Below are 27775 nucleotides of genomic sequence, written 5' to 3'. Positions count from 1 at the left end.
GCATCTGGGGAGTGGAGTAGGGGGCAGCAGTAAAGCGACATGGAGAGGAGTGGAAACAGGTCCGGGAGATAGTGGAACAGTGGGTGTCAGCAGCAGCGAGTGTGGTCTCAGGCCCCAGAATAGGCAGCCCCACCCCAGCACAGGCTCCGCCCCCAGAACAGGCAGCCCCACCCCAGCACAGGCTCTGCCCCCCCCCCAGAACAGCAGCACCCCCAACACAGGCAGCCCCACCCCCAGCACAGGCTCCGCCCCCAGAACAGGCAGCTCCCCCATGCGCTCCCACAGTGCGGGCTCAGCCCCCCACATCCATTCCCTATACAGTACAGCGTGCTCCGCCCCGCAACCCCCGGGCACGGGTATCTCCCTAGCCCCGCCCCGCTCCGCGCCCCTCAGAACTACACGCCCCAGAATGCCGCGGGCGAGGCGGGGTTTTGGCCGCGGGGCGGGGAGGTCAATGAATTGAAACGAGCCAATGGGGAAGCAGGGTGAGCCGGATTGGGCGGTCCGCGCCTGGTGACTGGCGGGAGTGGGTGTGTGGGCGGGGCTAGCCGGCGGGGGTTGGGGGCTGGCGCGGCGGGCGCTGCTCAGTCCCAGCTGCGGCAGGAGCGGAGCGGAGCCGGGACGTGGCCGGGGCTCATGGCCTGGGCGAAGCAACGTTACGTGAGGTGCGCGGAGCAGCGCTCCGGATTAGAGGGGAGGCAGGCGCTGGCTAATCCGGATCGAGGGTTTGGAGGGGCAGCGGCCAGTGTGGGCCATTCCTAGTTGAGGAGGGGGGCGGTGCTCTCTGATCCGGTAAAGGAATTAGTGGATCTGGCTAATCCCAGGGTGGTCTCTAATCTGGATTGTACAATTGGGGAGACTGCCAAATCTGGATTGGGGTGCTGTGTGCTAATCCAGATTAAAGAGGGGAGGGAAAGACGCTGAGCAACCCCTCCCCCCAACCCAAACAAACCCCAAAGTTGGGAAAGTCTCTCATTTAAACCAAGCCCTGGCTCCCTGGGGCGAACTATTCCAGAGCTGTGCCCTGGGGCTTTTTCCTTCCCTTCCTTCAAGCGTCCGGTAGTGCCCGCTGCCCGAGGGGAGCGACTCGTCTGGTCTGGGTTGGCAGATCCTACTTCCTTTAGTCCATTCGGGGGGCGAACCTAGCGCCAATGTGCATTAGGGGAATCTGGGACCCCGGCCAATGCCAGCGTAGGACCTGGTAGGAGTGGGGGTGTCGGCTGTACAACCTTTCACACAGGGCTAGTTTATCTGGACCTGAGACAAGCCGTGCCTGAAAGCAGCTAATGGCTATTTGGTGGTTTATGTGAAATGAGCTCGGCCAGTCCCCTGTGGACAAATCCCCATCTCACAGCTGGGGCTAGCTGGTGACCCGAGTTGGCTCAGCAGAGAGGCCATGGATGGGATGGGCTCCCTGTCACCCCAGAGCAGAGTCCTCCACTTTGTCTAGTAGCCTGATGACTTTCACCAGCACTAAACTCTGAGGGCAACAACTACAATGGGCAGGGCTGGGGGAATTGTCCGGTGCTAAAAGGGTGGGTATGCTCGGGCCAGCCAAGCCACAATAATAAACGGGGAGTAACTGATGTGATTGGCCACTTCCCTTTCTGGTTGTAGTTCTTTATGCCCAAATATTGTACCTCTCTGAGGTGGAATGTCTCTTATTTTGGTTTTAATAAGATCAAACTGCATTTGGGGAATCTCTCTCTTCCTGATCAAAAAGTAGGTGGTGGGTGGGTGGGGAGATGTGGGCGGATGGTGTCTCTGGATAAACAAACTAGGGAGGGAGCGAGGTTAAGGGGTGCTGGCAGATCTGAAGGCATGAACATGGGGTGCAGTGCTGGAGAAGTAGTTGGAAGCCTTGGGTGAGTGGGACGGGTGCATTTAGCTCAGGCTCTGCCTCTGGCAGAGCATAGTGTGTGGGTGATGAACTTGGAGTAGGCTGTGGTTCACTTTCAGAGTGACTCTGTTTCCAGCACTGGGATTAGCAGCCAGTGAAACAGCTGTAGGTTGATCCCATTTGCCTTTCAGCAGAGGTTGAATAAATCCAGGAATCTCTTTGCAGGCATGTCAGCGAAGCTGCAATCTGTTCCTTTGCAGAATTCCTTCTGTGAGCTGGCAGTCCCAGTACAGCACGGGGCCTGAGCCCAGCCCTACGGCCTGCTCCCATCCGCTCACTTCCACGCAGCATCCAGCCCTGAGAGCGGCCCAGAGCAGTGCAGAGACTGAGACCAGGCCTGCCTCCCTGCATTCGGAGTGAAGGGAGGCAAGCATGTCTGAAGAGAACCTCCTGAGCATGGATGAGGGAGCCCTCCGGAAACTGGTGAGTCCCTCCTGAGGTGCAGCCCCGTGGGAATGTGTGTGTGTGTATCCTGACCTTGGTGGTGTCCTCTCCGCAGAGTGCTCAGACCTTCCCTGCTGAAAGAAAAGAGAAACCGCTGCCAAGTTCACCTTTCTGCTGGAGCCTTTCCCCGGATAGCGTGGCACTGGCAGCTGGAGCCTATGGTGGTTGGCTGAGCGCTGGGGCTCTCTGGGTGCCTGGGAGTATGTGTCAGGTGTTCAGCTGTAATCAGGATGGGACAAAGAAATGGAAACAATTCCTGTAATCTCCAGAGCACAACCTGAGGAGGACGTATGGTCAGCCTGCTGCTGCCAGAGGAAGGCCCTGCCCACATGGGTTGTGGCTCTGTTTCTGTTTACACTGTAACTGTTGCTGGGCTGGGGGGACTCAGGTACAGCCCTGCCGTGCTTTGGTCTTGCCGTGTAAATGGGACGTTTGTGCACCTAGGCTCTGGCACAGTTTGGGATCTGGTTGAGACCAGTTCTCTGCCATGGTGGAGGCAGCTCAATGCCGTGGCTGTTAGGCCCTGTCTACACTTTCTTTGAAACTGGTTTCCTAGCTGCTGGCTTGCTCGGTGCCTGGTGGTGCTGCTGTGCGCTATGGGCATGCGCTCGGGTGAGCTTGGCTGGCGCAGCCGGAGGGGTTGGGAGCTGCTTGTTTGTAACTCAGGAGGTAAACGTCTCTGCCTGCTCCCCAGAGACCCCCTGGGCCAGGTCTGAGCCTGGGAATGGTGTGACCATGGCTGAAGCTGAGCAGTGCTAGTTTGTACTCAGGCCTGGGCATAACAGAAGGATGCGCGGTCCTAGCCCACTGCTGTATGGGGTGGGGGCAATGAGACGGGGCAAGTCTAGTGGAGTGGCCTGGGCTGGCCAGGTCCCTGAGCCTGAGGATGCTCCATACCGTGAGCCCTGAGCGAGCTGTGTCTGCGGGCCCTGCGTTTGGAGCTGGTCGCTGGCTGCAGGGCCTGTTCTCCATCACCCCAGTGCCTGACCCCTGGGAGCGCCCTGTGTGAGTGCCCGCCCTGCGCCCCTGGCTGCGTGCTGAGCTCTTGGCTAAGGGGGCTCCCGAGGGTCCCTTCCCTGGCTGGGACTGCGAGTGCTCCCCACTGAGCCAGATGCGTTGGGCTCCAGCCACTGCTCTCACGAGGGCTCTTTGCGGCTTTCTTCCCCACGGGGCTGAGTGAGGTGGGGAGCGCCGAAGCGTGTTGGCCCAAATCTCCTGAGGTGGCGGCTGCTGCTTGATCCCATGAGGGGCACAAGGACCCTGGGGGATCAGCTCCCGCCCCTGCTGAGTCCCCCCCCCCCCCCCCCAACCAGTGCCTGACGATGGGGCACATCCATAGGCAGAGAGGGTGGTGGGTGCCCGGTGAGCAGCAGGGTTAGTGCTCGCTCTCTGAGGAAGCAGGGCTCTGCCACGCCCTAAGTGATGGCCCCGTGGGGGCCCGACCCCCCTTGTTCTGGCACTGGAAGGGGAGAGGGGGGTGCCACTCCCCAGCTCTGTGCCTGGCACGGTGGGGCTCCGTCAGAGCTCTGGCAAGCTCACTGTCCTGTTGCTGCTGACCGTATCCCTGGCCTTGGCGTGCATCAGTCCCTTCCGCACGCTGCCCCAGACGCACTCTGCCCTTGCCCCATCGCCTGGCCCTGCTCAGCTGAGCCTGGGCTCTGGGCTCCTGCTGCCAGGGACAGGTGTTAATGCTGTTGCTTGTCACCTGCCTTGTGCTTGTCTGGCTCCCGTCTCTGTCTCCTGCCCACTCAGGTGGCCCTGCCCTGCACCTGACACCTGCTCTCTGCTGCTAGAAGCCAGTCACAGCAGGAAGCGCTCTGCCCCCTCTCTGCAGGGCCTCTGCCCTGGAGCAGCCAGCGCTCCCCATCTGCTCCAGCTCCCTCCCTGGCGCGTGTGCTGTGTTGCTTAGTGTGCCTGCGGAAGGGACCCCGCCGGCTGGGGCAGAAACCTTCCATCCCCCTCCTTTCGCCACCCACTTGCTGTGCCCAGCAGCAGGGAGCTCCAGGACCACTGGTTCCTTCGGCAGAAGCACGTCCTCCTCTGCCCTGTTTCTCACCCGGCCTGCTGGACAGACCCTGGGGCCCGGGGCAAGGCGTCTGCAGTCCCCCCCGCAGTAATAACCCCCACCCTAGGCCCCCTCCCTGCTCAATGTGTCCTGCCTGCTGCAGTGGTCAGAGAGCTCTGTCACGGAGTGTGGGGGAGTCCGGCCCTGCACCCCTTTTCCTGAACTCACAGTGACTCTCAGCCAGCCAGTAAAACAGAAGGTTTATTGAACAACAGGAACACAGGATACAGCCCAGCTTGTGTTCAGAGCCAGGACCCCTTGATCTGGCCTTTCTGGGGGGTTCAGGGTGCTTGGATCCCAGCCTAGGATCCCCTGAAAACCCACCACCCAGCTCCCAAAACCGAAGACTGACTCAACCCTCCCCCTCAGCCCCTTTCCTTTGTCTGGCCCCTGGGCAGAGGTGTCACCTCCCCTCCCCCAGGCCTAGGTCATGTTACAGGCTGAATACCTGCATCTCACCTAAAATCCTCCCTTGCTCTCCCATCCCCCACACAGACAGCCCCTACTCCATCACAAGCTCCCAACCCCAGGGTGAGTGGGTGCCAGCCAGCGTCTGCTCCGGAGCACACCGCTGGGGCCGAGGTCGGGCAGGCGGGGCTGCAGCCTGTGTGGCTGGGCTGTGCTGTCCTCAGCAGGGAGGCTAGATTTCCCCCCTCCCTCCCCACCAAGACACCCTCCAGTGGGCAGTCCTGCCCCGCCCCGCCCTGCAGAGCAGCTCAGCGGGGGTTAACGATGGACTGCACTGGAGATGGGGCCTGCGGCCAATTGGTGGCCTATCGCCCAGTGACGCACTGGGGCTGTCGTGGGGTCGGAGGCCTGCAGCTAGGGCCCTGGGTTCTGGGGGAGGCCCCAAAGGCCCCATGCTGCCCTCTCTGCTGTGGGGCCAGGCACAGCTGGACTGCTAACCACCCCCTCCCCCATCTCGGCTGCTGGCCCCTAGCAGGAGGGTTTGGCTCCCGTGCTCCAAAGGCCAAACTGCTGGTGACCGAGGTGCCGTGTCAGTAATCCTGGGAAATGGTTAACGGCAGGAAGCTGAGTCAGCCTGGGAGGAACTCCCGTCTCAGCAGGCAGCGAGGACTGGAGACCTGGGGCTCGGGGGGCCGGTGCTTGGCCTGTCCATCCTGCACGTGTCTGGGAGCCAGCCCTTGGGAGTGCGCTCTGGGTGGCAATGTGGGGGGCTCGGCAGGGGAGAGTGGACTGACCCCCCCCAGGCTTGGCAGCGGGGAGTGGACTGACCCCCCCCCCCCCCGAGGCTCGGCGGGGGCAGAGGGCAGCGAGAGCAGCAGTGCGGGGAGCTGCAGAGAAGAAGGCTGTCGCCCCCACGGCGGGGAGCCGACGTGAAGGGATGGAGGAAGCTAGATCAGCAGAGGGGAAGGCACTGGACAGCAGCCAGAGCAGCCAGCTGGAGTGAGAGATCCTGCGGGGAGTCCGGGCTGTGGCTGGAGGGTGAGACTGATCCTCTCAGTGCGGCAAGCTGTGGCGGGGCTCAGTAGTCCAGGCTGGAGGAGATGGGCCTCGGTGGAGGGGGAGCAGGTGCTGTGGTGTACCGAGCAGTGCGGCCGAGGCAGAGGTGTGGGTGCAGAAGGTGAGCTCAGGACGAGGCCAGTGTTGCAGCCTGCGCTGAGAGGGGGAAGGGGACATGGGCACAGGGGCGCAGCCTGGGCTGGGGGGAGAATGGGGCGGGGGCACAGCCTGGGCCGTGTGACACTCCACTGAAGCAGAGTCTCGGTGGAGGGAGCAGCCCTGGGGCGAACTGAAGCACCCGACTTGCTAGGTAGGAGCGGGGCGGTGCTGGGAAGGCACCAGGCGCTCACCCGGCTGTCGGGAGAGCAGCAGGCCTGCCCCGTGCCAGGGGAGCGATTGCAGTCAGACGGGCTCCATGGAGGAGGGCGCTTTCCGGGTGATGCCCGGAGGAGGGGAGCTCTGCAGGGGACGGCGTTGGGGCAGGCAGTGGCAGCTGTTGGAGGGTTTGTGGGGAGGTGGGAGGGCATGAGAGGGACCCGCATGTGAGGCCTGGCTTGCGTGGGAGCCCCTTGCCCTGTGTGGGGCCCTGTGTGGGGCAGGCACTCCCCAGCGACAGCAGCTGGTGCTGGATGGCTGTTTGGGGGCCTTATCTTGTCTCCAGCACAGTCCCATGACTGTCCCCTGCCCAGCGCCCGACTGCCCCCTCGGGGCCCATGGCCCTCGCTGAGCTCTTCTTTGGGTTGCTTGCTGACGGGTCTCCAGGTGCATCTGTCCTGGTGCCTGGTTCTTGTAGCCAAGGCCCTGGAGTCTCACGTGGACTCTGCTGCGATCTGGCTGAGTGGCCCTGTGAGGAGAGCGTCTGCCCTGCTAGAGCCCGGTGCTGGGCTGTCGCTCGGGCCCTGCCCTTCTTTGCGCTTGGAGGGCGAACAGAAGAGCCGGGGCACCCAGCTTGACCTGTTCTGAGGGTGCGGCGCCCTCGCCGAGGCCACGACAGAGGGGCTTTATTTCTGTTGCCTGGCGTAGACCACAGGTGCCCTAGCTGTGCCAAAACCCCTCTGTGCCTCAGTTTCCCCTTGAATTCTCCTCATACCCTGGGGAGCCAGGGGCTTGACTCAGTCAGTGATGGAGCAGCTGGAGGGTGTGCTTGGAGGGGGAGAAGCATGGCTGGGATCCAGCGATGGCCGTCTCTTCCCCCCTCTCTGCCCCTCCAGGGGCTACTCGGCCCAGCTGCTCCCCCCACAATGCGGATTGTCACCTGTGCTCTCCTCCGGCCTGGCTGCTGTGCGTGCTGGATGGGGCATGTAGGCAGAGCAGCAGGGGCTGGGCCCAGGCGTTGTGGGGAAGGGGTTTCTCTGATGCGTGTCACTCTCACCCTGTCTCCCCCGTGGGGCCGGAGAGGGCTAGGATCCCCATCCCTGGCTGTGGGGGGGAGCCCCCTGCCCAGGGGCTGTCCCTAGCCCTGTGCTCTGCCGTGGGCGGCTGGGAGAGGCCCCTTCCGAGCTGGCATGGGAGGAGGGATTTTTCTGCTGGCTTTTGGCTTTGCCGTGCTGGAAGAGGATTAGCCCATATAAGGAGAAACTGCCTGCCTCTCCCTGCACTTCCTCCCCTCTCCACGCCCAGACGCCTCTGCTCCCCTCTGCTTCCCTTCCCAGCCCTAGCTCCCTTTAAACCAATGGGTTCTCGCTCCCTCCCGCCCTTTCTGCTTTCCTGAGGGGTTTGCCACGGGGTGGAGGACTGGCCAGTTCTTAGGGGGCACCGTGTGGGTGGGGGGGCTAGTGATCTCTGCAGAGTCAGCTCCTGTCCTGTGCAGGCGCTGCCTGTCTCGGGGCTCACCTGGCTGGCTCGCTGGGAACCTTCCCGCCCCCGAGCTGGGTGTGTGCCAGGCTCCCTGGTGCTGAGCTCTGCCCAGGGCGGCGCTGCCCTGGCCCAGCTGGTAGCTGATTGGCTGGTTTGAATGTTCACACTGCTGCCTCCTCTTCTGAAAGGGAGCCGGGCAGGCTCCTGGGGCTGACTCAGCCCATGCGGCCATAAGGGAAGTGTGGCCAAGCCTGATCATGGGGGAGACAGAGCCCCCAGGTCCTGCGGCCTGCATGGGGTGGCACCAGCCCCGAGAGCTTGCCCTGGCAACCCCAGCTGTGGGGATCTGGGTAGCCCCCCGGCAGGGCTACGGTGCGATGAGGGGGATTGTAAATGTGTCTGAGGAACATGGAGTAAAATCCTCCCAGAGAGAGGGGGAGACTTGCACCCCTGGCACACAAGGCCTGGGGCAGAGGGGCCCGTGCGGTCGCATGGATACCCCCACCTCTCGCACGCAGCCGGGTGCATCCATGGACTCCAGCCCAGCCTGTTAAGCTGTGCTGAGCCCCCTCTGGACCCGGTGGACCCAAAGCTGGGGCATGCGCCCCCCTCCCGGCCTCTCCACATTCCAGTCTGGCTCATTAGAGAGGCAGAATGCAAATCCCCTCTCAGCTGGGGCCTGACGAAGGAGGGGCCAGGGCTGGAGGGGTGCAGGTGCAGGGTCCACCTGTTTCTTCACGATGCCACCCCCCCGCCCACTTTGGATCCTCGCTTTACCTTCCCTCAAGCCCTCTCCCAACCCTGGCTCTTGCTTTCCCACTGATCTTTTCCCCCCCCCCCCTTGCAGTCCTTCCTTTGAACTGTTGTGCAGTGTTATGTGCTGTTAAACAGCTGCCATGACCCACCCCAGAGATGGCTGCCTGGGGCTGGGGTGTATGTTCCTAGAGACAAGTGGTCTGGAGCACCTTTAGAGGTGCAGGCCGTGAGAGAAGTGCACCCGACTACTGTCCGGAGCTCTGTCTGCTCAGTCAGTCCGTCCGTGTGCCCAGTGTCTGGCTCCTTGGTGCCCCTCTCTCCATTCTGTGCTGGCTCCCTCTGGTCCTCTGCCTGCCCCCAAAGCCGTGCGGCTTTGGAGGTAATTATAGCTTCCTAGCTGCAGCTGCCTATAAATGGGACAACGTGCCCCGTCCCAGTGCTGGGGAGAGGCCTGTGAATGGCAGGGGGCTCTGGCACTGCCAAGGAAGCCGCCCACCCGTGACTTGCTGGAGCCCTGTTTACAAGGCTGCATTGTATGTTTCGCTAGGCAGGCGTTAGCTCGTAACAGTTAATTTATTGCCTGGCAGGGGTGTGTGTGCACGAGGGCCTCTGGCACGACCCGAGCTGAGCGGGGTGGGACGTTCAGTCCTTTCCCTGCCGATCGGCTCAGGCTGTGGTTTCCAGTACATTTGTTTCCCCTGCGCTGCTGGCCGCAGAGCATCGAGGGCTGTTTGTTTTCCCTGCCTTGGGCTCGGTGCTGACGTGGGTTAGAGATGTGGATGCTTCCCCTGCTCTGTTGTAATCTCTCCTCCGCGGAGGGAATGCTGTCCAGGGAACCAAGCGCAGAGCAGAGCCCCCTAGAGCCAGCGCAGAGCTGGAGACCCTGGCTGGCTTCTCGCCCTTTCTCCGTTCTCCCCCATCCCGGCTGGTTGGCTGGGAGCAAGGGGGCCCCAGAGGCCCAATATTGGAAGAGAAGCCTGGTCTCTGGCTGGGCTGCTCCCCCAAGAAACATTAGGCTGAGGGGTGCAGCTGCGACTGGAGAACTGCCAGCTGTGGGGCCGGAGAACTGCCAGCGCTGGGCGAGCCTGACGCGTGCCGTTCTCCCTGGCTGGCCGGGGTCCTGGCCCGCGTGCTGGGCGAGCGTGACGCGTGCTGTCCCCCCCAGGGCTGGCCGGGGTCCTGGCCCACGCGCTGGGCGAGCGTGACGCGTGCTGTCCCCCCCCCCCCCCCCCCCCGGGGCTGGTCGGGGTCCTGGCCCGCGTGCTGGGTGAGCGTGATGCGTGCTGTTCCCCCCCCCACCCCCGGGCTGGTCGGGGTTCTGGCCCGCGTGCTGGGTGAGCGTGACGTGTGCTGTCCCCCCCAGGGCTGGCCGGGGTCCTGGCCCGCGTGCTGGGTGAGCGTGACGCGTGCTGTCCCCCCCAGGGCTGGCCGGGGTCCTGGCCTGCGCGCTGGGCGAGCGTGACGCGTGCTGTCCCCCCCAGGGCTGGTCGGGGTTCTGGCCCGCGCGCTGGGCGAGCGTGATGCATGCTGTCCCCCCCCCGGGGCTGGTCGGGGTTCTGGCCCGCGTGCTGGGCGAGCGTGACGCGTGCCGTCCCCCCCAGGGCTGGTCAGGGTCCTGGCCTGCGCGCTGGGTGAGCGTGACGTGTGCTGTTCCCCCCCCACCCCCGGGCTGGTCGGGGTTCTGGCCCGCGTGCTGGGTGAGCGTGACGCGTGCTGTCCCCCCCAGGGCTGGCCGGGGTCCTGGCCTGCGCGCTGGGCGAGCGTGACGTGTGCTGTTCCCCCCCCCCCCCCCCCCCGGGCTGGCCGGGGTCCTGGCCCGCGTGCTGGGTGAGCGTGACGCGTGCTGTCCCCCCCAGGGCTGGCCGGGGTCCTGGCCTGCGCGCTGGGCGAGCGTGACGTGTGCTGGCCCCCCCCCCCCCCCCCCGGGGCTGGCCGGGGTCCTGGCCCGCGTGCTGGGTGAGCGTGACGTGTGCTGTCCCCCCCCCCCGGGGCTGGTCGGGGTCCTGGCCCGCGTGCTGGGCGAGGATGCCATGTGGGGCAGTGGTGTGGGCTGCAGGCCGTGTCTCAGCAGGGAAGGGGCGCGGGAGCTCCTGGCCCTCGGCTCTGGGAGCGTGTGTGCCAGCCATGTTGATTCAGGCGGGCCTGCTCCCAGCAGGGCAGCGCGACCTGCCCTCTGCCCTTCCTGCATGCCCGGGGGACATGGGGCGGCCAGGAAACGGCGCTGACAACGAAGGCAGATGTGACCCATTGTCCAGGAAATGAGGCCGGGGCCAAGCGCTCTCAGCAGGATGGGGGAGGGAGGGAGGCACGCTGCGGGGGGCAGGCCGGGGGAGGGGTTCCCTCCTTCCTGCTCCGATGAGGAGCTGCGGTGCCAAAAGGTGAGGACTTGGGGCACCTCCTGGCCGCACCACAACCATGTCCCCTCCCACCGTCCCCACTCTGCCCCCCTCCCTGCGCTGCTGTGCACAGTGAAACTGGCCGGTCCCCTCGGAGAGCTGCCATGCTGGGGGCTGGGCAGGCCTGTGCCCGCATCCAGTGGGACAGGGTGGGAGGGGGCCATGGTGCTCGCTCAGCAGCTGGTCACAGCCTGGGGGTCTCATTGGGAGCAGCTGGAAGGTCCACAGGGCTGAGGGCTCATCTGAGCCAACTGCCCCCGCACAGTGGGGTGCTGGGCCTGTCGCCCACGGCTAGCCGGCAGTGCCGCTGCCTTGCCTTGGGGAGAGTCCATCTGATTTCCCCAGGCCTCCCCCCACCCCACCCCCGGATTTCCCTTCTCCTGGGAAGCAGCGTCCTGCAGCTGAGCCCTTCAAGGGGGCTGGGGCTCCTCCGGCTGTGGGGGCGGGTTTGCTGCCTCGGGGTGGGTGTCTCGGAGCTGCGTCCCCCCCAGCAGTGGCACTGCAGACAGGGCCCTGGGCAGTGGCCGCCCCCCCACCCCAAGCAGGTCTGCACACCACAGTGGCAGGGCTGGTGGCCCATCTGCACTGGCTGGAGTAGTGGTAGGAGCCTTGAGCTTGGTGTGGACGCGCCCCCTCTTCCTGCACCGGAGGCTTGGGGGCTGGAGTGCCGCTCGGCGCCTGGTAAGGCCGGATGCTGACGGCGGGGACCTTGAGGCAGCGTTTGGAGAGGGCTGATCAGGCAGACACCAGGCTGGTTCGGCTCAGCCGCCGGGGCCTTTCCAGAGGCTGCAGGTGGAGGCTGCTTTGGTGGATGGGAGGGGGAGGGGCTGGAACTGCTGGGGGGGGTGCCCCCCACTCACTCTGCATGGCAAATGCAGGGGGTTCCACCTCCCCTCCCCCAGAATGTCCTTGCTGATGCTGCACAGGGAAGCCCCTGCCTAGGCTTCGGGGTCTCCCATGTGTCTGAGCTCTGCACGAGCTACCCGCTGTCTTGGCCAGCTCCGCTCTGCGGGTCCCGGCCTGCCTGGCCCCTCCTTTCCTCTGCACAAGGGGCAGGGCTGCACTCTCTGTCCCTAGGGGGCCTGGCTGGGCTCGGGCTCGGGGGGGCAGCCATGGGCTTTTGACAGCCCCACATGCCTGGCTGTTAGCAGCCCCGGGGGGGAGAGCCCAGGACTCGCTGGGGGAGTATCTGCTGCCAGGCGCCAGCCAGAGCCAAGCGGCTGCCCCTGTCTAGGTCCCCTTTATGCTCCCACAGGTGCTGCTGGCAGCGTCCCCCCCAAGGCTCCGGGTCCGCTGCTGCCACGAGTGACCTGCCCCGCCCCACTGAAGCAGGTGGCTGAAGGAGTCGGTCTGTGTGCTAAGCGCTCCTGCTGCCGGGGGCAGCCGACCCTGCAGGCTGGCAGCTGAGGCGGGAAGCACCCAAGCCCGCCCCTGTGGGCGGTGGTTCCTGAGGGGCAGCCCGTGCCCAGCTCTCGGCATGTCGAGTCCCTGCCCTGGGGTGGAATAGCACCTGTTTGCGTGTCGCCAAGCCAGCCGTTGCTAGGCCTAGCACTGTTCTGACTCCGAATGGCCCAGGCTTCCCCGAGAGGAAGCCCAGAGCCAGGGCACCTGCTTCCCACCCCACAAGCTCCAGCGAGGAGCCTGGGGGGCCCGGTGTGGTGCGCTCACCCTGCGGAGCAGGCAGCGGCACTAGGCAGGGCTGGGCCATGGAAGGGCAGAGGGAGGTGCTGTCCTGGGCTGGGTATGCTGGCGCCCTAGGTGGGGAGAGGCATTGCGGGGGGCAGAACGGCCTGCCCTGGCTGTGGGATGTCACGAGGGGGAGCTGTGGCTTGGCCTTGGCCTGCTGACGATTGCCGTATGCCCACTAGGGGTTCACCCTGGAGCAGGGCACACCTGGGTCTGCCAAGGGGAGGGCAGGCGGCCCCCGGCCCAGGATGCTGTGCACTGCGCCGTAGCCTCTCCTGAGGTGAAGGGTCCGGCTCAGCGCTGCGGGGCGAGGACAGGCGGGAGCACCGACCCCGGGCTGGGCTGGGCAGGGCGTGAGGAGCTCAGAGCTTGTGCCCCCATCCTGGCAGGGAGCTCAGCTTCCTCCCCAGAGCTCCTCGCAAGCTCCTGTCCTCTGGGAGCCTGACTCCGCATCCCTCAGGGCCTCTGGTGACTGTCCCAGTGGCAGCCCGGGGCTGAGGTCTCTCATTGCCCCCGGCCTGCATAGCCACAGTGGAGCGTGGGTGGCTCTGAACCAAAAGGGCCATTGGGCCAGCGTGGGCAGTGGTGGAATCCTGGCTCTGTGGGATTGCTGAGTGCAGGCAGGGGCACTTGGCTTCGGGGCCAGGATAGTGGGGAAAAGGGAGAGTCTGCAGCGGAGAGTGGGGCAAGGTACCAGCCTTGGCGGGCTGCGTGGGGGTTGGGGGCATCGGGCTGTGAATCTGAGAGACCCCGGTGGAGCTGGCTCCTGGGAGGCGTGAGCCCTCGCAGCCTGCCTGCAGATCGAAAGGGTATCGCTGCCAGGCAGGGTTTCCTGTCTGTGGCTGGGTGTCTCCATGTGGTTTCTCCTGCCTGCTCCGTGTGCCAGCGCAGTGCGTGGCACTGCATGACTGACCTAGGGCTGTGGGGGGAATGTGTGTGGTGCTGCTTCCTGGGGATAGCAGCCACCGGCCTGGCTAGTCAGTGTGGAGTTCCCCCTCCGCCCCCCCTTTACTGGAGCAGCTGCTGAGGAGGGGTGGGAGGAGGCCCGGAATGGAAGGGGTAATTTCCGCATTAGCTGCCCCTCCCTCGCACACCCGTCCAAGGGGAGCAGCGAGAGGCCCTGTCTCTTCCCAGCTGTTCTCCCTGCGCCTCTCTCCAGAGCTGACTCGCTTTCCTTGCCAGGGTCCATGGAGTCTGACGCTGCTTCCCTGCCCCCGGGGCCAGAGGCAGGGCCTGATCCTGGCTTGCAGCCCCCCGTGGGAGAGCCCTGCCTGGGGCTGTGTGGAAGAGAGCCAGCTGGCCCCTGGCTGGCAGCCCCCCTGCCATGGGGACTGCGCTCAGCTGTGGTGAAGAGGCACCAGTTGCTGCAGGGTGTGAGAACCAGCTGCAGCGTGGCTGATACCAACTGTGCTGATGGGCAGCGTGTGAGGGGAGGGGCTCCCCACTCGGAGCCAGACGGGACCATGCTCGTGGCTCCAGAAGGGAGCAGGTATCCCTGCTATGCTTGCGCTCTCCGGCGTATCGGGCAGTCCAGCGTGAGCCCTGTGCCACTCAGCACCCTGCTGTCTCTGGCAGCCTCGTCTCAGAGTGGGGTCCCACCGGCACATCCCTGGGGCTCAGACGCTCTCCCAGGAGGTGCCTTGTAGCCAGCCAAATGCCACCTCCTGCCCTGGCATACGTGCCCTGGACTCCAGGGCAGCCTGTGAGTGAAGGGGAGAGGGATGCCCAGGACTCTGCCACCTGGTCCCACCAGAGGCCCCGTGGCTGGTACCTGGCTATCTCCCCTCCCCCTCACACCAGTTAATCTCTGCTCGGTATCCCTTCCATCCTGCCTTTTCCTCCCCCTGCTCTCCTGTCTGACCCCATCCCCACCAGACCGTGGGGCTGAGCTGGGAGCTCCGGGGAGGGGAATCCCTCCTGTTCTCTGGGGATCAGGGGCAAGGTGTCTGGCAGGCCAGCGCGCCCCACGCAGCATGGCGCAGAGCACTGGTGACCCGCGCTCGCCCTCCCACCCGGCGCTACGGGCTCTGGATAGCTGTGGGCCGTTTGTGCAGCCGTTCCGGGCCAGGTGTTTGGGATTCAGGCAAGGACTAGCAGCTCCACCTCATGCTTCAGCATCTAGGAAGCAGAATCTGGCGCAGCTCTGAGCCACCCTGCTGGCTGGTCTCTCCACCCCCCGGTGTGCCTGCTAGCTCCCCAACCTGGTGCATCAGAGCCGCTCCCTAGGGACTCCAGCATTGAGCGCCCTAGTGGTGGGGAGGGGTGTCACGGAGTCCCCAGGCGATGCTCTGGAACTGCTCCCCACAAAGCCAGGCAGGACTCTGGGCAGCCTCCTCTCCCCTGGAGCAGACTGTCTTCAGGGCAAGAAGCTCACACGGCTTCACCTCCTGGGTCTCTCCTTGGAGCATTCAGCATATGCCCGTCTGTGCGCTTCCCACAGCGAGTCTGCCCAGGCGGGGGCCTGGGGAAGCCAGAGGGTCCTGCACCCCCACTTCACAGTCAGACATGACTTTTAGCCAGCCAGTAAAACAGAGGTTTATTCGATGACAGGAACACGGTCCAAAATAGAGCTTGTAGGTACAGAGAACGGGACCTCTCAGCCGGGTCCATTCTGGGGCCCAGCGAGCCAGACAACCCCGTCTGCCCTCACTTCCCAACCCCAGCCAGTTCCAAACTGAAACCCCCTCCAGCCCCTCCTTTGTGGCCTTTGTCTCTTTCCCGAGCCAGGAGGTCACCTGATCTCTTTGTTCACCTTTAGCTATTCCCATGCAGGGGGGAAGGGCCCCGGCCATTTGTTCCCAGGAGACAGAGTATTGGCCATTTATGCACACTGGAGACTTAAGAAATGCATAAGGGAAACTGAGGCACCCACCCAGTATTCAGAGGAAACATTAAGAACAGTCCCACTTCGTCACCAGGGGGTCTGGGGCAGGCAATGTTTACTCCACTGTGGGTGCCTGAGCTTCCAGAGGCACCAAAGGGCACTGGCTTCTTGGGGGCAGGGTCCAGCTGGCCTGGCACCTCCCGGAATGACGCTTCATGGCAAGGTGCGCTCTGGCTGTGGAAACGGGGGAGCTGGTGGCTGACCCAACCCACACCATGCTCCGTGGTCCCCCCCAGTGTCGCACGTGGGCTGGATCCGGCTCGCTCCTGAAATCCGGGCCCAACCTGCCGCTGCTTTGTCCAGGCTGGAAGTAGGAACCAGGGCAGGAGCTGCCAGGAGGGAAGTGGGGACTGGGGGGAGCCTGGGGCCATCGCCTCCTGGGCTGGCACCTGGGGGATTCACCCTCTGTTGAGTGGTTGTGGCATGTGGCGAGGAATCTGGAGTGGGGCTTCCCCCCCCCCGGGAGGTTTATGGAGTGGTGTCCCTAGCTGGCTGTTGGGGGGCTGATGGGGAATGGGCCCAGGCTACAGATGGCTGGAGATGTTAATTCCACCCTAGCCCAGTCCCCCAAGAAACAGACAAAGGCTGGGGCTGCCGGGCTGGGAGCCGCCTGCCCCCGGGGGGCGGGGGGATGCGGGTTCACTTCCTGCGCTGGGGGTCTTTCCCCTTGGGCCTGGTCAGTGGGCTGCAGGGTTTGTTTGGCTCCACGTGCTCAGGGGGAGGGGAGGCGGAAGCAGAAGCCCAGGCTGGGTCTGGCACCGCTGCTCCCACCCCTCAAAGGCTCCATCTCGAACAGCAGCTGGTTTGGGTCAAATAGTTTATTTTTAACAAATTCCATGAGAAGTAGCTGCTGGAGCCAGTGGCTCCTTCAGCACTGACATGCTGCAGTCAGAGAGGTGCTCCGGCTTGTGCGGGGCCCAGCTGGCTGTGCTGCCCTTGCTTCCTGGGGTCTCCTGGGTCCCCACCCCTTGGGGCTGGGGGTCTCTGGGCTCCCCTCTCCCGCTAGGCCTGGGCCTGGCTTCCTGCACCTGGCCTGGCCGTGGGGTCCCTGGCTGGTCCCTGGAGATGAGTCCCTGTGCAGAGCAAGGCAGGAGCGCTGCTGCAGCAACAGCAAGGGAGCCACCCTTGGCTCCTCGGCCAGGCCCAGGGCACTGGGCCCACGTGGAACCTGCGGTGCCCTGCGTCCTGCATGGCTGGCGCTGCCCGTGGCAGCACTCTGCAGACCTGTCTGAGCAGCCTTCCCCAGAGCGGCAGCAGGGTGTCCCGTGTGGTGGGCTGGCTGAGGGGGTCCTGTTTTGCCCAGGGTTTGGAGGGTTGCTGGAGCTGAGGTCTCTGAGCTGCCCCAGGATGCTCTGTGCTGCTGGGAGCCCAGGTTCTTCACAGCCACCCCCGCCAGCTCCAACCACTCCCGAATCTGCAGTGTTCCCTGTCCCATCCATTACCGAAGGTGCTGCCCCTCCCATGGGCCTACCTGCTGCACTGGCATGTGCCAGTGCTCACTGGGGCTGGGCTGGGCACTGCTGGATGTGCCGTCAGAGCTCGTCTTGTGGCAGGTCAGTGCGGTGGCTGCAAACAGCGTCTGACCAGGCTCCTCTGGCTCATGGAGCAGGGGGGCCTGTTTGCTCCAGGCAAGGGGGAGCTGCTTCTCCCCAGGGCCCTCCCTTGGGGCGCCCAGTCGCTGATGGGAACCTGTGCCCAGTGCACTGTGCCCCCTGCTCCCCCATTCTCTGGGCAGCCCAGTGTGGCTCCCCCGCCTTGGCTGTGTGTATGTGGCGGGGACAATGGCTGGGCATCGCTCCCAGCCAGAGCCCTCCCGAAGGAAGGGACGTGGGGATCAGTGCTTACTGCGAGATGGGACGTCAGGAAACGGGACCTCCCATGCCCTGGCACGCTGCCCTGGCCTCTCTGGCGTCTCCCTCCAGCTGCTGCAGCACCCAGGATAGGGCCCCCCGCTGCAGGCAGTGAAGCAGAGCAAACTCTCAGGCTAGGGGAGGGAGGGGTATGGGGGGGCAGGGCTGCGGTGGTCAGAGGGAGTTGCATTGGTGCAGCGGGGGTGCCTGTCCACCCCATCCCATCCCCGTTTCTGCAGGCTCCCTTTGCCCCAAGCAGACCCAGCCCTTGGGCCTTCCGTTTTCTTTCCCCTCCAACCACCACCCTGTGCCCCCCGGACAGATCTCAGTGTCTCTGCAGAGGGGCCTGGCCTGGCCATGCCCTGGAGTTCCTCCCCGGGGCGTGCGGCATGATCTGAAGCTGGACAGTGTGGGCCCAAGTCTTGCCTCTGGCTTCTGCTTCCTGCCCGGGCTCTGCCAGCTGCAGTGTCGGGAAAGGCCCGTTGGCCTCCTCCTGCCCAGTCCCTGCTCTCTGTCCCTGTTGGCACGTGCATCTGTGATGCTGCCTCTGAGAGCCCTGCCAGCCATGCCGGTGCCCCCGCTGCGTAGGCGCCCTCTGCTTTGTGTGCTGGGGCCGGGGGGCTGTGTGCCAAGGGCACACGCTGCCTGGCGAGGAGAGGACAGTGCCCAGCAGTGTGTGCGGTGACGCTCCCGTGCAGCTAGCGCAGTGGCACAAACAGCCCCTTTGTGCTGAGCACAGGCAGGGGCGGCCCGGCGGGTGGCACTCACCGCAGCTCCCTTGGGAGAAGGGGGCTGGATAAATAGCAGGCTCTATCCGTCCCGGGTGACCTCCCCGCTCTGCTCTGCCCCTCAGCTGGAGGCCACGCTGGACCTCGCTGAGCGGCGCCACATCCGCTCGGCCATCCGAGAGCTGCGGCGCCAGGAGCTGGAGCGGGACGAGGAGGCGCTGGCATCCAAGCGCTTCCGCTCGGAGCGCGGCAGCCACCGGCAGGAGAACAAGGAGAACTGGCTGCGGTGAGTGCGGGGCTGGGGCATGGGGTGTGCTGCCCACCCCGGCCCAAGGGGCCTGGTTTATGGAGCAGAGTCTTTGCCCGTCCCAGCAGGGATGGCAGTGCCCTGGCAGGCAGGCCGGTGCTTGCTGCATGCTGCTCCCTGGATGCCTGTTCCTCCTGCCGGGTGGGCTGAGGCAGGCTGGGATGGCAGCCCCTGGACTGCAGACTTGCTCCGTGTCCCTGGTCCCCACAGAGAAGAAGCTACAGCTCGGCTTAGGGGAAGTGCCCCCATCCTGGCATCATGCCGTCTTGGCCCCTCCCTGCCCGCACCCCCAGGAAGCTGAGCGTGCACTCGGATTTCTGGCACTGGGGGACAGCCCTGTTCCCCAGCCTGCACCAGGTGGGGCACTTCCCCCTGCCAGCAGCCCCTGGTCAGACTGTCTCTCTGCAGGTCTCAGCGGCTGGAGGAGGAGCAGCAGAAATCCCTGGCACTGCTCTCCGGGAAGCTCGACTCCATCACAGATGTGGAGGAGCTGACGGCTCTGGTGAGTTGCCCTCCAGGGTGTGGGCTGCTGGCTGCCCTCTGGGGGAGGGATTGACCCCGCTCTGGCTCCATTCCGGGAGGAAGGGCTGCACTCTGCCCTGGGTGTGGGGTGGGGAGGATCTGGTGCCAGCCAGGGTGCCTGCTGCCTTCCAGCTTGGCTCACGCCACTGCCTCTCTGTTCCTGTGATCAGAGCAGCCAAGCACAAGATGGGGAGCTAGGACTCCTGGGTTCTGTTCCCAGCTGTGCCCCTTACTCGCTGTGTGACCTTGGGCAGGCCATGTCCTTGACCCTCTCTGTGCCTCAGTTTCCCCTGGGTAAAACAGGCCGGGGTGCGGGTCCATTGCTGTACCCTTGCTACTGCTCGCACGCTCTGGTTGAGGGTCCCCTGGTCTCATCAGCGCCCTCCCCCATCTGCTCGCTCTCCTCCGCTCCCCCAGCTGCCATGTCCCATCACCTTCCGCTCCCTCTGTCTGAGCAGCGTGCAGGGGAGCGGTGGCCAGGCAGTGCCTGAGCAGCGCCGTCAGGCTGCTGGCAAGGCGCAGAGAGATGGGCGGGCATGGAGCCCCTGGTGCCAGGAGCAGGGTGGGTACTTGCCGTAGTGCCTATGGGACCTCTTGTGACCCAGGCCTACCACTGCCCCAGCCCTTGCCTCTGGGCATGGCTGGGGCAGAGCTGTGCGTATGGCAGCGCAGGGCAGAGCTGGCTGTCGACTGGCACGCTCTGGGGTCTCCCTCTTGGGGCCTAGGGCTGAAGGAGCAGGGCAGTGGAGGGTGTCCCGCCAAGGGGACCTGGGTCTAGGGCTGCAGGGTCCTGGTGGATGGGCGGTGGGGAGGACGCAGGCGGTTTGGTCTCCCGCTGGCATGGGGGTGCGGGAGGAAGAGGCTGCCGGCTAGTTTGCCTGGCGTGTGAGCTCCTCCCCAGCAGGCGCTGCACCTCCCAGCCTTGCACCCAGTCGGCCGCGTTCAGTGAGAGCGTCTGGAGCACTGTTCCCCCGGGGTAGCGCCTGACCACCTAGCCGTGGGCAAACTGAGCCAAGGCGGGGCCATGCCTTCCCCAGGTACCATGGGGAGTTTGTGGCAGAACTGTCACTAGAACCCAGGAGTCCTGGCTCCCAACCATCCACTATAACCCCTGCTCTGTGCTCCCTCCCTCCCTTCCTGGCCCTGGCATGGCAGGGCAAGCCTGGTGCCCATGCACGGAGCAGCGGCAGAGGGTCGTCTGGGAACCTGCGCTCTGCCTGGCGGATCATAGGCCTAGACAGGATTTCTGGCGGCTGCTGAACCAGCCTGGCCCGTGTGGGAGTGGGCTGCAGCCGAGCCTGGGTGGGCTGGACCTGGCGCTGGGGGCGCTCCCTCCCCCATCGTGCCAGGGGCCTGGGGTGGCTGTGGAGCTGAGAGTCCATGTCGTGTCCCTTTCTGCCACAGCTGCGAGGAGCCGGCGAATACGAGGAACGCAAGCTGATCCGGGCTGCCATCCGCAAGCTGCGGGCCAGCGAGATTGAGGGTACGCCCCCCCCCACTCCCCTGGTTCCTTGCGCAGGCCTAGCCTGGCACTGCCCCAGGCCAGCTACTCATTAACCGGCTCCTCCCTCCCTCCCTTCCAGCTGCAGCCTCGGCAGGGGGAGCCCACAGCAGCCGGAAAGGGGACAATGAACCACTGGCCTCCAAGGGGAAGGAGAGCGCGGACGGGGGCAGCTCTGTGGTGAGTGGGGCAGGGGGGAGCTCGCCGGTGAGGTGTGGGGCCAGGGGGGGGGGCTCTGCAGGAACTGGGAGGCCTGGGACAGAGGGTTAGTGTAGGGCTCTGCAGTGAGCCAGGGATGCTGCACTTGGGGGCAGTCTCCCACCACGTGCCCAATATGCTGGGCATTGGGCTGGCTCCATCTTGTCCCAGGCTTTCCCCCCATGCATCCCCAGTGCCCTCTAGGGTGCCCACTGTCGCTGGGTGCCATTCCTCCCTCTTGCAGCTCAGGGCACCCTGGGACCCCACAGCCCCATGGGTAATCACCACGGTCCCACCCTGCCATCCCTGAGCCCTGGGGGGTGGGTTTCCTACAGCCGCTCTGGGCAGCGACGTGGGCAGGGGATCTGTGCCAGGGGGATGTTGAGGCTTTTCCTGAAAGCAGGGGGGGAGACTAGCCGAGCCTGATGTCTCCTCTGCCTGGCCAGGGCTTGTGGGAGGCCACGGGATGGTGCCTGGGCCTGCGGGCATTAGCCTGAGAGCTGCCCCGCACGCTCGCTGCCTGTGTGACCCGAGCGCTGGGGCCTGGGGGGAGCTCTCTTCCCGCAGGATAAGGGCAGCAGGGGCAGGGCCAGCCTTGCCAAGTGGCCTGCCCAGGTACCCTCCCTGCCCAGGTACCCACCCCTGCTGGTCCTGCCTTGCATGCCCGGCCCCCCGCCAGCCCTCACAGAGCCCTCGAGATCAGCCTCCTGGGGCTCTTCCGTTCTCGCCCCTCCCCGCCCCCTTGAGAGAAGGGCTGACTGGCTGGCTTGGGGAGTGGGGGCTGGCCTGAGCCCTTTTCCCGTCACCTGGGGGCTTCCCGCCACTTCCTCCCTGGGCTGGATTCGAACCCGCCCCCAGAGGAGCATGGCAAGCTGAAGAGGGCTTGCTCCAGGCTCCTGAGGAGATACGTAAGGGGGTGGCCTGTACATCCCAGTCCCCGGGGCAGTGAGGAGCACTGAGCTCTCCCCAGGGGAAGCCCATGTCCCCCTTTGGGCTCGGGGCCGGCCAGGTTCTCCGCATCTCTGCCTCCAGTCAGGTGTCGCGCAGCCCACAGGCTGCCCACTGCCGGCCCCAGGCCCCACCGCGGGTGACTTGGGAGCTCTCCGGAGGGAGGGTTAATGTAAACGCCCAGTGCTGGGGGGTGGGCAAGGACAGCCCGGCCAGGGGCCCGCAGCTGGGTGCTCCCTGTCGGGGGCTGGCAGCCGGGCTGGCTGACCTGGCGCTCACGCCCCTGTCCCCTGGGCACAGCTAGAGGACCTGGAGGAGCGGGAGCGCATCCGGGCTCAGATCCGGGAGCTACGCTGTGAGCAGAGGGGAGAGCCCCAGAAACCGGATGCCCAGGGTGAGTCCATGTAAATCCTGCCACCGGGGCTTGATTTCCATAGGCAAAGTCCTGCCCCGGCGCGCCGCGTCCGGCCCGTCCCACACCGGGGCAGAGCCTGGGGGCCCAGAGGAGAGGGCCCAGAGCCTTCTCCCCCACTGGTCGTGCAGGGGCAGTGGGACGGGGTGGGCGGGACCCCTCCATTCCTGCCCAATGGGGTCGTGGCCCGTAGGGGCTGCCTGCTCTCTCCCTGGCAGGGAGCATCGGAGTGGGGCAGCCGCCCCTTTCCCAGGCTGCAGTGTGTGGTCGGGGCAGCACCCTGTTTGCTGCTGGGTCCTGAGCAGGGGTCTTGCCCTGCAGGGCCGGGCCGGGGCAGTTGCTGTGCGGCAGGGAGCGGTGGGAGAGGGTTTGCCCCAGTGGGGGTCTCACTCGGGAGGGGCTGGTGGGGCAGTGTAGCTGTGTGCATGTGGGGGGACTCTGGGGCGACCTTCCCCCATAAAAAGCTGGTTCTTTCTCCTGCAGACCCGCCCTCGGGGACCCTGCTGCTCCTGGACCCGCTGCATCCCCCGCGCTGCTCCTCGTCCTCGGAGCTGGAGCCGCAGCAGAGAGCCGAGCCCCCGGAGCGCAGCTCCCAGAGCCCGGAGCCCGGCCCAGGGGCAGAGCAGCCCTGCGCGAGCCCGACCAGCCCCTGCGCGCAGGAGGGGGACGGCGAGGCAGGGGGCAGTGGGGGGTCCAGCCAGGGCGAGCCAGAGCAGCAAGCGGCACCTGCAACCACGGGTGACAGCTGCCCAGCGGAGGAGACTCGCCAGAGGCTGCCCAGCAACGGGAGCCGGAGCAGCCAGGTAACGGGACAGCTGCCCCTCCCGGGGGGTGCCCAGGAACGGGCACTGGCTGCTGGGCCGGCGGGAGGAGGGCGGCGCCCACGGGCTGTATGTGACAGGGCTGAGCCGGGCACTGCGCGTGCTGGCCGCTGGGACCCGCTTTCCAGGCCTGAAACAGGACGTGAGCGAAATGAGTCTGGGGCTTAACACGTCCCCATTTAGCAGCGACACAAAACTACCCTGCGCCTTGCAAGGTCCCACCTCGCCTCTCCAGGGTCCCCGAGTGGCATGGCAGGGGGCTGCAGGGCAGGAGCGGGGCGCATCAGCGGGGCTGGGGCTAGGGTGACCCGATGAGAGGGAGAAAATATCGGGACACGGGGGGGTGGGGGGTGTCCGCCAGTGGAGCAAAAAAAAAAAAAAGGGTGAGTGCTGCCAGCAGGGGCAGGGGAGAGCAGAATGCTGCCGGCCGGGGGTGGGGGGGAAGCAGAGTGCTGGGGGGGGGGGGGGGGGGGAAGCAGAGTGCTGCCGGCGGAGCGGGGAGGGGGGGCCAGTGCTGCCGGCGGAGCAGCAAAAAGAGCCGAGTGCTGCCGGTGGAACGAAATATCGGGACAAATTGCGTCCAGACCAAAGATCGGTCGGGATGAGGGACAAACACCTAAATATCGGAACCTCTGGTCACCCTAGCTGGGGCCGGATTATCAGGGGGCTGTGTGGTGGGATTGAGGGGGGTGGGTAGAGCCGGGGGAGGGGGGCCAGGCAGGCACTACCCAGCACCTCTCATCAGCACTATCTGGCACCTGTCAGGTTGAGGAGTTGCTGGGACTAACCCTCCCCCTTCCCCCAGGTCAGCGTCTGTGTCAAAAGCCAAGCGCCCGAGAAGCCGGCCAGCGCTGCCAACAAGACGCGAGCTGGTAAGACGCAGGCGCAGCGCCAGCCCCTTTCCCCAGCCATCCCCAGCTGTGCCTGGCCGGGGCCTTGTGGTCAGGGAGCCCCTGCCGGGAGTTGCACCAGTAGATGGTGCCCACTAGTGTATATGGGCTGTCTGCCTAGGGACCTTCCTGCACCAAGTGAGGGCTTCCTTGTATGCTGGGGCACCGAGGCTGCGAGCTTCTCTGCAGCAGTGCCCCCTCTCCAGTGACGCTTCGCGCTTCTCCGCAGTAGCTCCGCGCTGGCCATGTTGACTTGTGCAAGTGGCGGGACCCCTCTCTGGAGGTGTTTTGCAGACGTCCAGCAATGCTTCTGCTGGGGGTGCTTGTGTGGGGGAGCTCCCCTGTGTCAGTCTCCTCCTTGGGGCTGCGAGCTTCCCCACAGCAGTGCCTCTTCCAGTGTGGCTGTGCTGTGAACTGCCTTGTTTGGGGATGCTGCATCCCCCCCCCCAACCCCTTCCCCCGCAATGGTGCTTCCCTCTGGGCCGGCTGCAGAGTCGGCTCGGACCTCCTTGTGGTGGTGGATGGCGTGGGTGGGCAGAGCTGTGGGCTTTCTTGCAGCAGTGCCACGCTCCAAGGTAGGTCAGTGGGTGGCACTGTGGGCTCCGAGCTCAGTGCTGCCCTCTGCGGGAGGCGGCGTGGCCTTGCTGGCGCTCCTGGCCAGCCTGTGTCCTCGGCTCCGGTCTGGCTGTTTGAAGGAGTTGAGCCTTCTGTGACCAACCTCTGGGCTCCTGGCCGGGCAGAGCTGGGTCTGTGCTCCAGCTGGGGGATGTGCACCCCCCCTCCACCCCCCCCGGGATGGGACAAGCTTCCCAGGCAAAATCAAGACCACTCCTGGCAGAGAGCGAAGGCAGGGGGCACAAACATGGCGGTGCCTTGGGAGTCTGGTGCAGGTCTGCGTGGGGGTCCTGGAGGGGGTGCCCCCTGCGTCCCTGTGACCCCTCCCTGACCCTGCTCATCAGCTGCTGATGTGGGAGCGGGGCCGGGCTGGTGCTGCTGACATCCCCTGCCTGCTCGCTGGGCTGCTGCAGGGCCATGAAAGGGAATCCGTGTGTGCAGCAAACTCCGGCCTTTTACATTCTTTAGCCCAATAAGGCGGGCGGCTCGGCACCGCTCTGCTCTCCTGGCCCTCCACCCCGCTCTGCTGGCTGGAGGCATCTCAGCAGGGGAGCTGGGCTCCCAGCTCGGGGTTCCGCCCCACGCTTCGACTCGTCCCATGGGCCTGCTGCGCCAGGCAGCTCCGGAGCCTCCCCCCCTTGCCGGCTGCTGCGGCTTGGGGAGCTGCAGGAAATAGCTGAGGGCCTGGGCAGCCCCCCTGACTCAGCCTGCCAGGGTCTCTGCTAGGCCGGGGAGGGGCTGAGTCGGGAGTTCCCTGCAGGACAGGCTCTCGGGTTCCCGCTCCCAGGCGGAGCAGGGGTCGTTGTGCGTAGCCCTTCTCCAGTACCCCCGGGGGGGGATGGTCTCTGTGACAGCCCCCGAGCTTCCTGCGCCGGGGCGTGAGGGGGGGAATAAGGCCCAGCAGGTGCTGCCCCCAGGCACTGAGCAAGGCCGGGTGAGATTGGCAGCGGGAGGGGCAGGGAGGAGGCCTGGAGACCTACAGCTCTGGGGTCTGCCCAGAGCCGGGACAGGCACCGCCCCATGCATCACTCCAGCCCCACTCCATGGCCAAGAGGGTCCCCCTGTGGAAGTGGGTCAAGCCCCCAGGCCCCCCAACAGCCGTCAGAGGGGGACTGCTTGGCTGGGCCGGGGCCTGGCAGAGGTGGGCTCAGCGTCCCGCTGAGAGAGCCTGGCTCTTGCGTGGTGCTCGCGTCCCTGCCTAGAGCAGGGGGGCCTGGGGATGACCGTGCCAGGCCGCGTGTGGAGCAGGAGCTGCACAGGGCGCACTGCGGCGGCTGCCATCGCCCCTCTGGGAAGGGGGACGTCTCCCGCAGCCCCCAGGGCAGCCCCTCCCCTCAGCTCTCGCCGCAGGGCTGCGCCCTGGCAGCATCGCCCGCTGGGCTGAGCCTGGAGCTCACCTGCTGGACTAGCCCCGGCTGGGTGGTGGGGTCGGTCGTAGCGGAGGGCCTGGGGGCCCTGGCGGCTGGCGGCACAGGACTGTTCTCTGTGCTCATGGAGGGTCAGGGGTCCTGGTTTGGCCCAGTGTAACCCCTGGGGCCAGGTTCCCAGGGCGGACGCTCATGGCTACCGCTGCGGGTGGGCTTTCCCCGGGCAGTGCTCAGCACGGAGGGCTCGCCGGAGGCCCAGGCAGAGGGGGCACGAATGCAGCCTGTGCAAGGGGGCTGGTTCTGCAGCAAGCCCTGCGCTCCTCGGGCACCTCTGCAGGACGTTGGCCAGGTTCCCCCAGCCTGGCAGTGCCCTTGGAGGGGGGACGGGCGGAACGTGGGCCCTGTCCCTGAGTCTGCCCCTCCTGGGGACTCCAGAGCGGGGGGGCAGGGCTGCAGTCTGGTGCCCTCTGCTGGCTATGGGGCTGGGTACCCACAGGGCGCCGAGCTCTGTGACGGGGGGCTCGGCTGCCCGGCCATGGGGTGGGCTGCGGGTTGCTGTGCCCGGAGGTGATGCCTGGCGCTGCTGTTCTAACGGGGCTCTCCTGGGCTGGGCTGTCTGCATCTCTGAAAATGCTACCTTGGTCTGGTCCTTGCCAACCGCTGTGGCTGCAGCGCCCACCCAGGATGTGCCAGGAACCCCTGCCCGCCAGGATCTCCGCCGCTACGCCCACATGCCGCCTGCGCCGTTCTCCCCGCTCCTGGCCCGCAGCACAGGTAACGCCCCCTCCCCTTGCCCCCTGGCCTGTGCTCTGCCCCATATCCTTCCCGGGAGGGGCTCCCTGTGACGCTGCCGCTCTAGGGATGCGGTTTGGCAGGGCCCCGGCCCTGCTTGCCAGCCACCCTTTGGGGCAGGGCACCTGTCCCGGGGGCATGAGAGCTGGGGCAGGGCTGCCTCTCTGCTCCCCCTTCTGGGGTAATGGGCCGGCAGGGTCCTCCTGAAACCTGACTGAGCTGGGGGTGGGGATGCCATGTGGCCCCTCCTGGGCAAAGCGCACCGGTGCCAGTCAGGCTCTGTGCCCACAGGCGGGCGAATGGCTCGAGTCCTCACTCGGCTCCTGTCTCCCCTTCCAGAGCCCACGCGGGAGCAGCCCTTCCAGAGAGCCAACTCGGTGCGGGAGCGCGTCCGCAAGTTCACCTCCGACTCCCTGGCCCAGCCTGCTCCCAGGTCCTGCAGCCAGAAGTGGGAGAGCCCTGGCAAAGGCTCCTGGGCCCTGCAGCAGCAGCTCCTGCGCCCCCAGGGTGCCCAGCGCACAGCAGACTTACCCAGCGGTCCCCGGTGCGGACTCAGCCCGGTGCCTCCGGGCCACGCTGCCCTCCGGGGAGCCAAGGAGGGCTCAGGGGGCCCCCCAGCCAGCAGCCGTGCGGAGCGCCGCACCTCCTCCTCGGAGGCAGAGGCTGCGATGGCCGGGGGCCCAGCCTGCCCTAAAGAGGAGGGCAGCTCTGTGGGGAGGAGCCAGGCTGGCCAATCGCAGGGCGGCCGGCTGACGTCCCCCCAGAGGCCCATTGAAAACGCCGTGGGAAGCTCGTCCTGCACAGAGGAGCCTGGCACCCAGCACGCTGCCTCTCTGCCCAGCCGCCCGGCCCGGCCCCAGCCTCCTGCCTGCGGCACCAAGGCCAGCGCCAGGGACGAGGACACCATGAAAACGCTCTTCACCATCGAGATCAAGGATGGCAGGGCCCAGCCCGTCAGCAGCCGCATCGTGGGCGCGCCAGGCAGCCAGCGGGCAGGTAGGTGCCACGACTGCCACGGCGGCAGGGCTGAGCTGCCGACGTGCGGGTCTCACGGCTCTGCCCCTGGGAGCAAAGTGCAGCCGCTCCTGAGCATCCCCAGGTGGGGCTGGCTCTGCAGCCATGTGGGGGTGCAGCCTAGCCCTGGCCCCCGCCCGGCTACCACGCTAGGATGCCTTTGAGCAGCCGCCCCATGGTTCCCCCTCTCCCCAGGGCAGATCAGTGGGGCTCACGGGAAATCAGCAGAGCCTCGACCTGCTCTTGGAGCTGGGCTGTATGGCCCCAGGGCTGGCTGCCCCCTCTCCCAGCCAGGGGAGGCTCGGCTCCAGCCGAAGGGCTGTGGGACACTCCCCGGGCATTGGGTCCTCACCCCCAGGAGGGGATCCCTCCCAGTCCTGCCTCAGAGCTGGGAAGCGCCTTAGCTCGCTGTGGGTGC

At 66.0% G+C, this 27775-nt stretch overlaps 1 protein-coding gene across 5 annotated transcripts in view; it reads left to right on the top strand.

Moving 5' to 3' along the window:
- The first annotated feature begins 552 nt into the window (after positions 1 to 552).
- Positions 553 to 27775, top strand: part of SMTN (smoothelin) — a 55536-nt gene continuing 28313 nt past the window's right edge. For 3 of the 5 annotated variants that reach the window (XM_044990588.1, XM_044990584.1, XM_044990586.1), the window contains exons 1-11: positions 553 to 665; positions 2101 to 2323; positions 18096 to 18256; positions 18686 to 18779; positions 20204 to 20282; positions 20383 to 20480; positions 21747 to 21840; positions 22342 to 22661; positions 23485 to 23551; positions 26224 to 26325; positions 26683 to 27339. In XM_044990588.1, coding sequence (XP_044846523.1) covers positions 2273 to 2323; positions 18096 to 18256; positions 18686 to 18779; positions 20204 to 20282; positions 20383 to 20480; positions 21747 to 21840; positions 22342 to 22661; positions 23485 to 23551; positions 26224 to 26325; positions 26683 to 27339 — 1723 coding nt within the window. In that variant the 5' untranslated portion in view covers positions 553 to 665; positions 2101 to 2272. Of the gene's footprint in view, positions 666 to 2065; positions 2324 to 18095; positions 18257 to 18685; positions 18780 to 20203; positions 20283 to 20382; positions 20481 to 21746; positions 21841 to 22341; positions 22662 to 23484; positions 23552 to 26223; positions 26326 to 26682; positions 27340 to 27775 lie in introns of all 5 variants that reach the window. The other 2 variants (XM_044990585.1, XM_044990587.1) reach the window with 2 other exon arrangements.

This window comes from Mauremys mutica, chromosome 16 (assembly GCF_020497125.1).
Source record: "Mauremys mutica isolate MM-2020 ecotype Southern chromosome 16, ASM2049712v1, whole genome shotgun sequence".
Lineage (NCBI taxonomy): Eukaryota > Metazoa > Chordata > Testudines > Geoemydidae > Mauremys > Mauremys mutica.
This window is presented reverse-complemented; position numbering and strand designations above follow the sequence as displayed.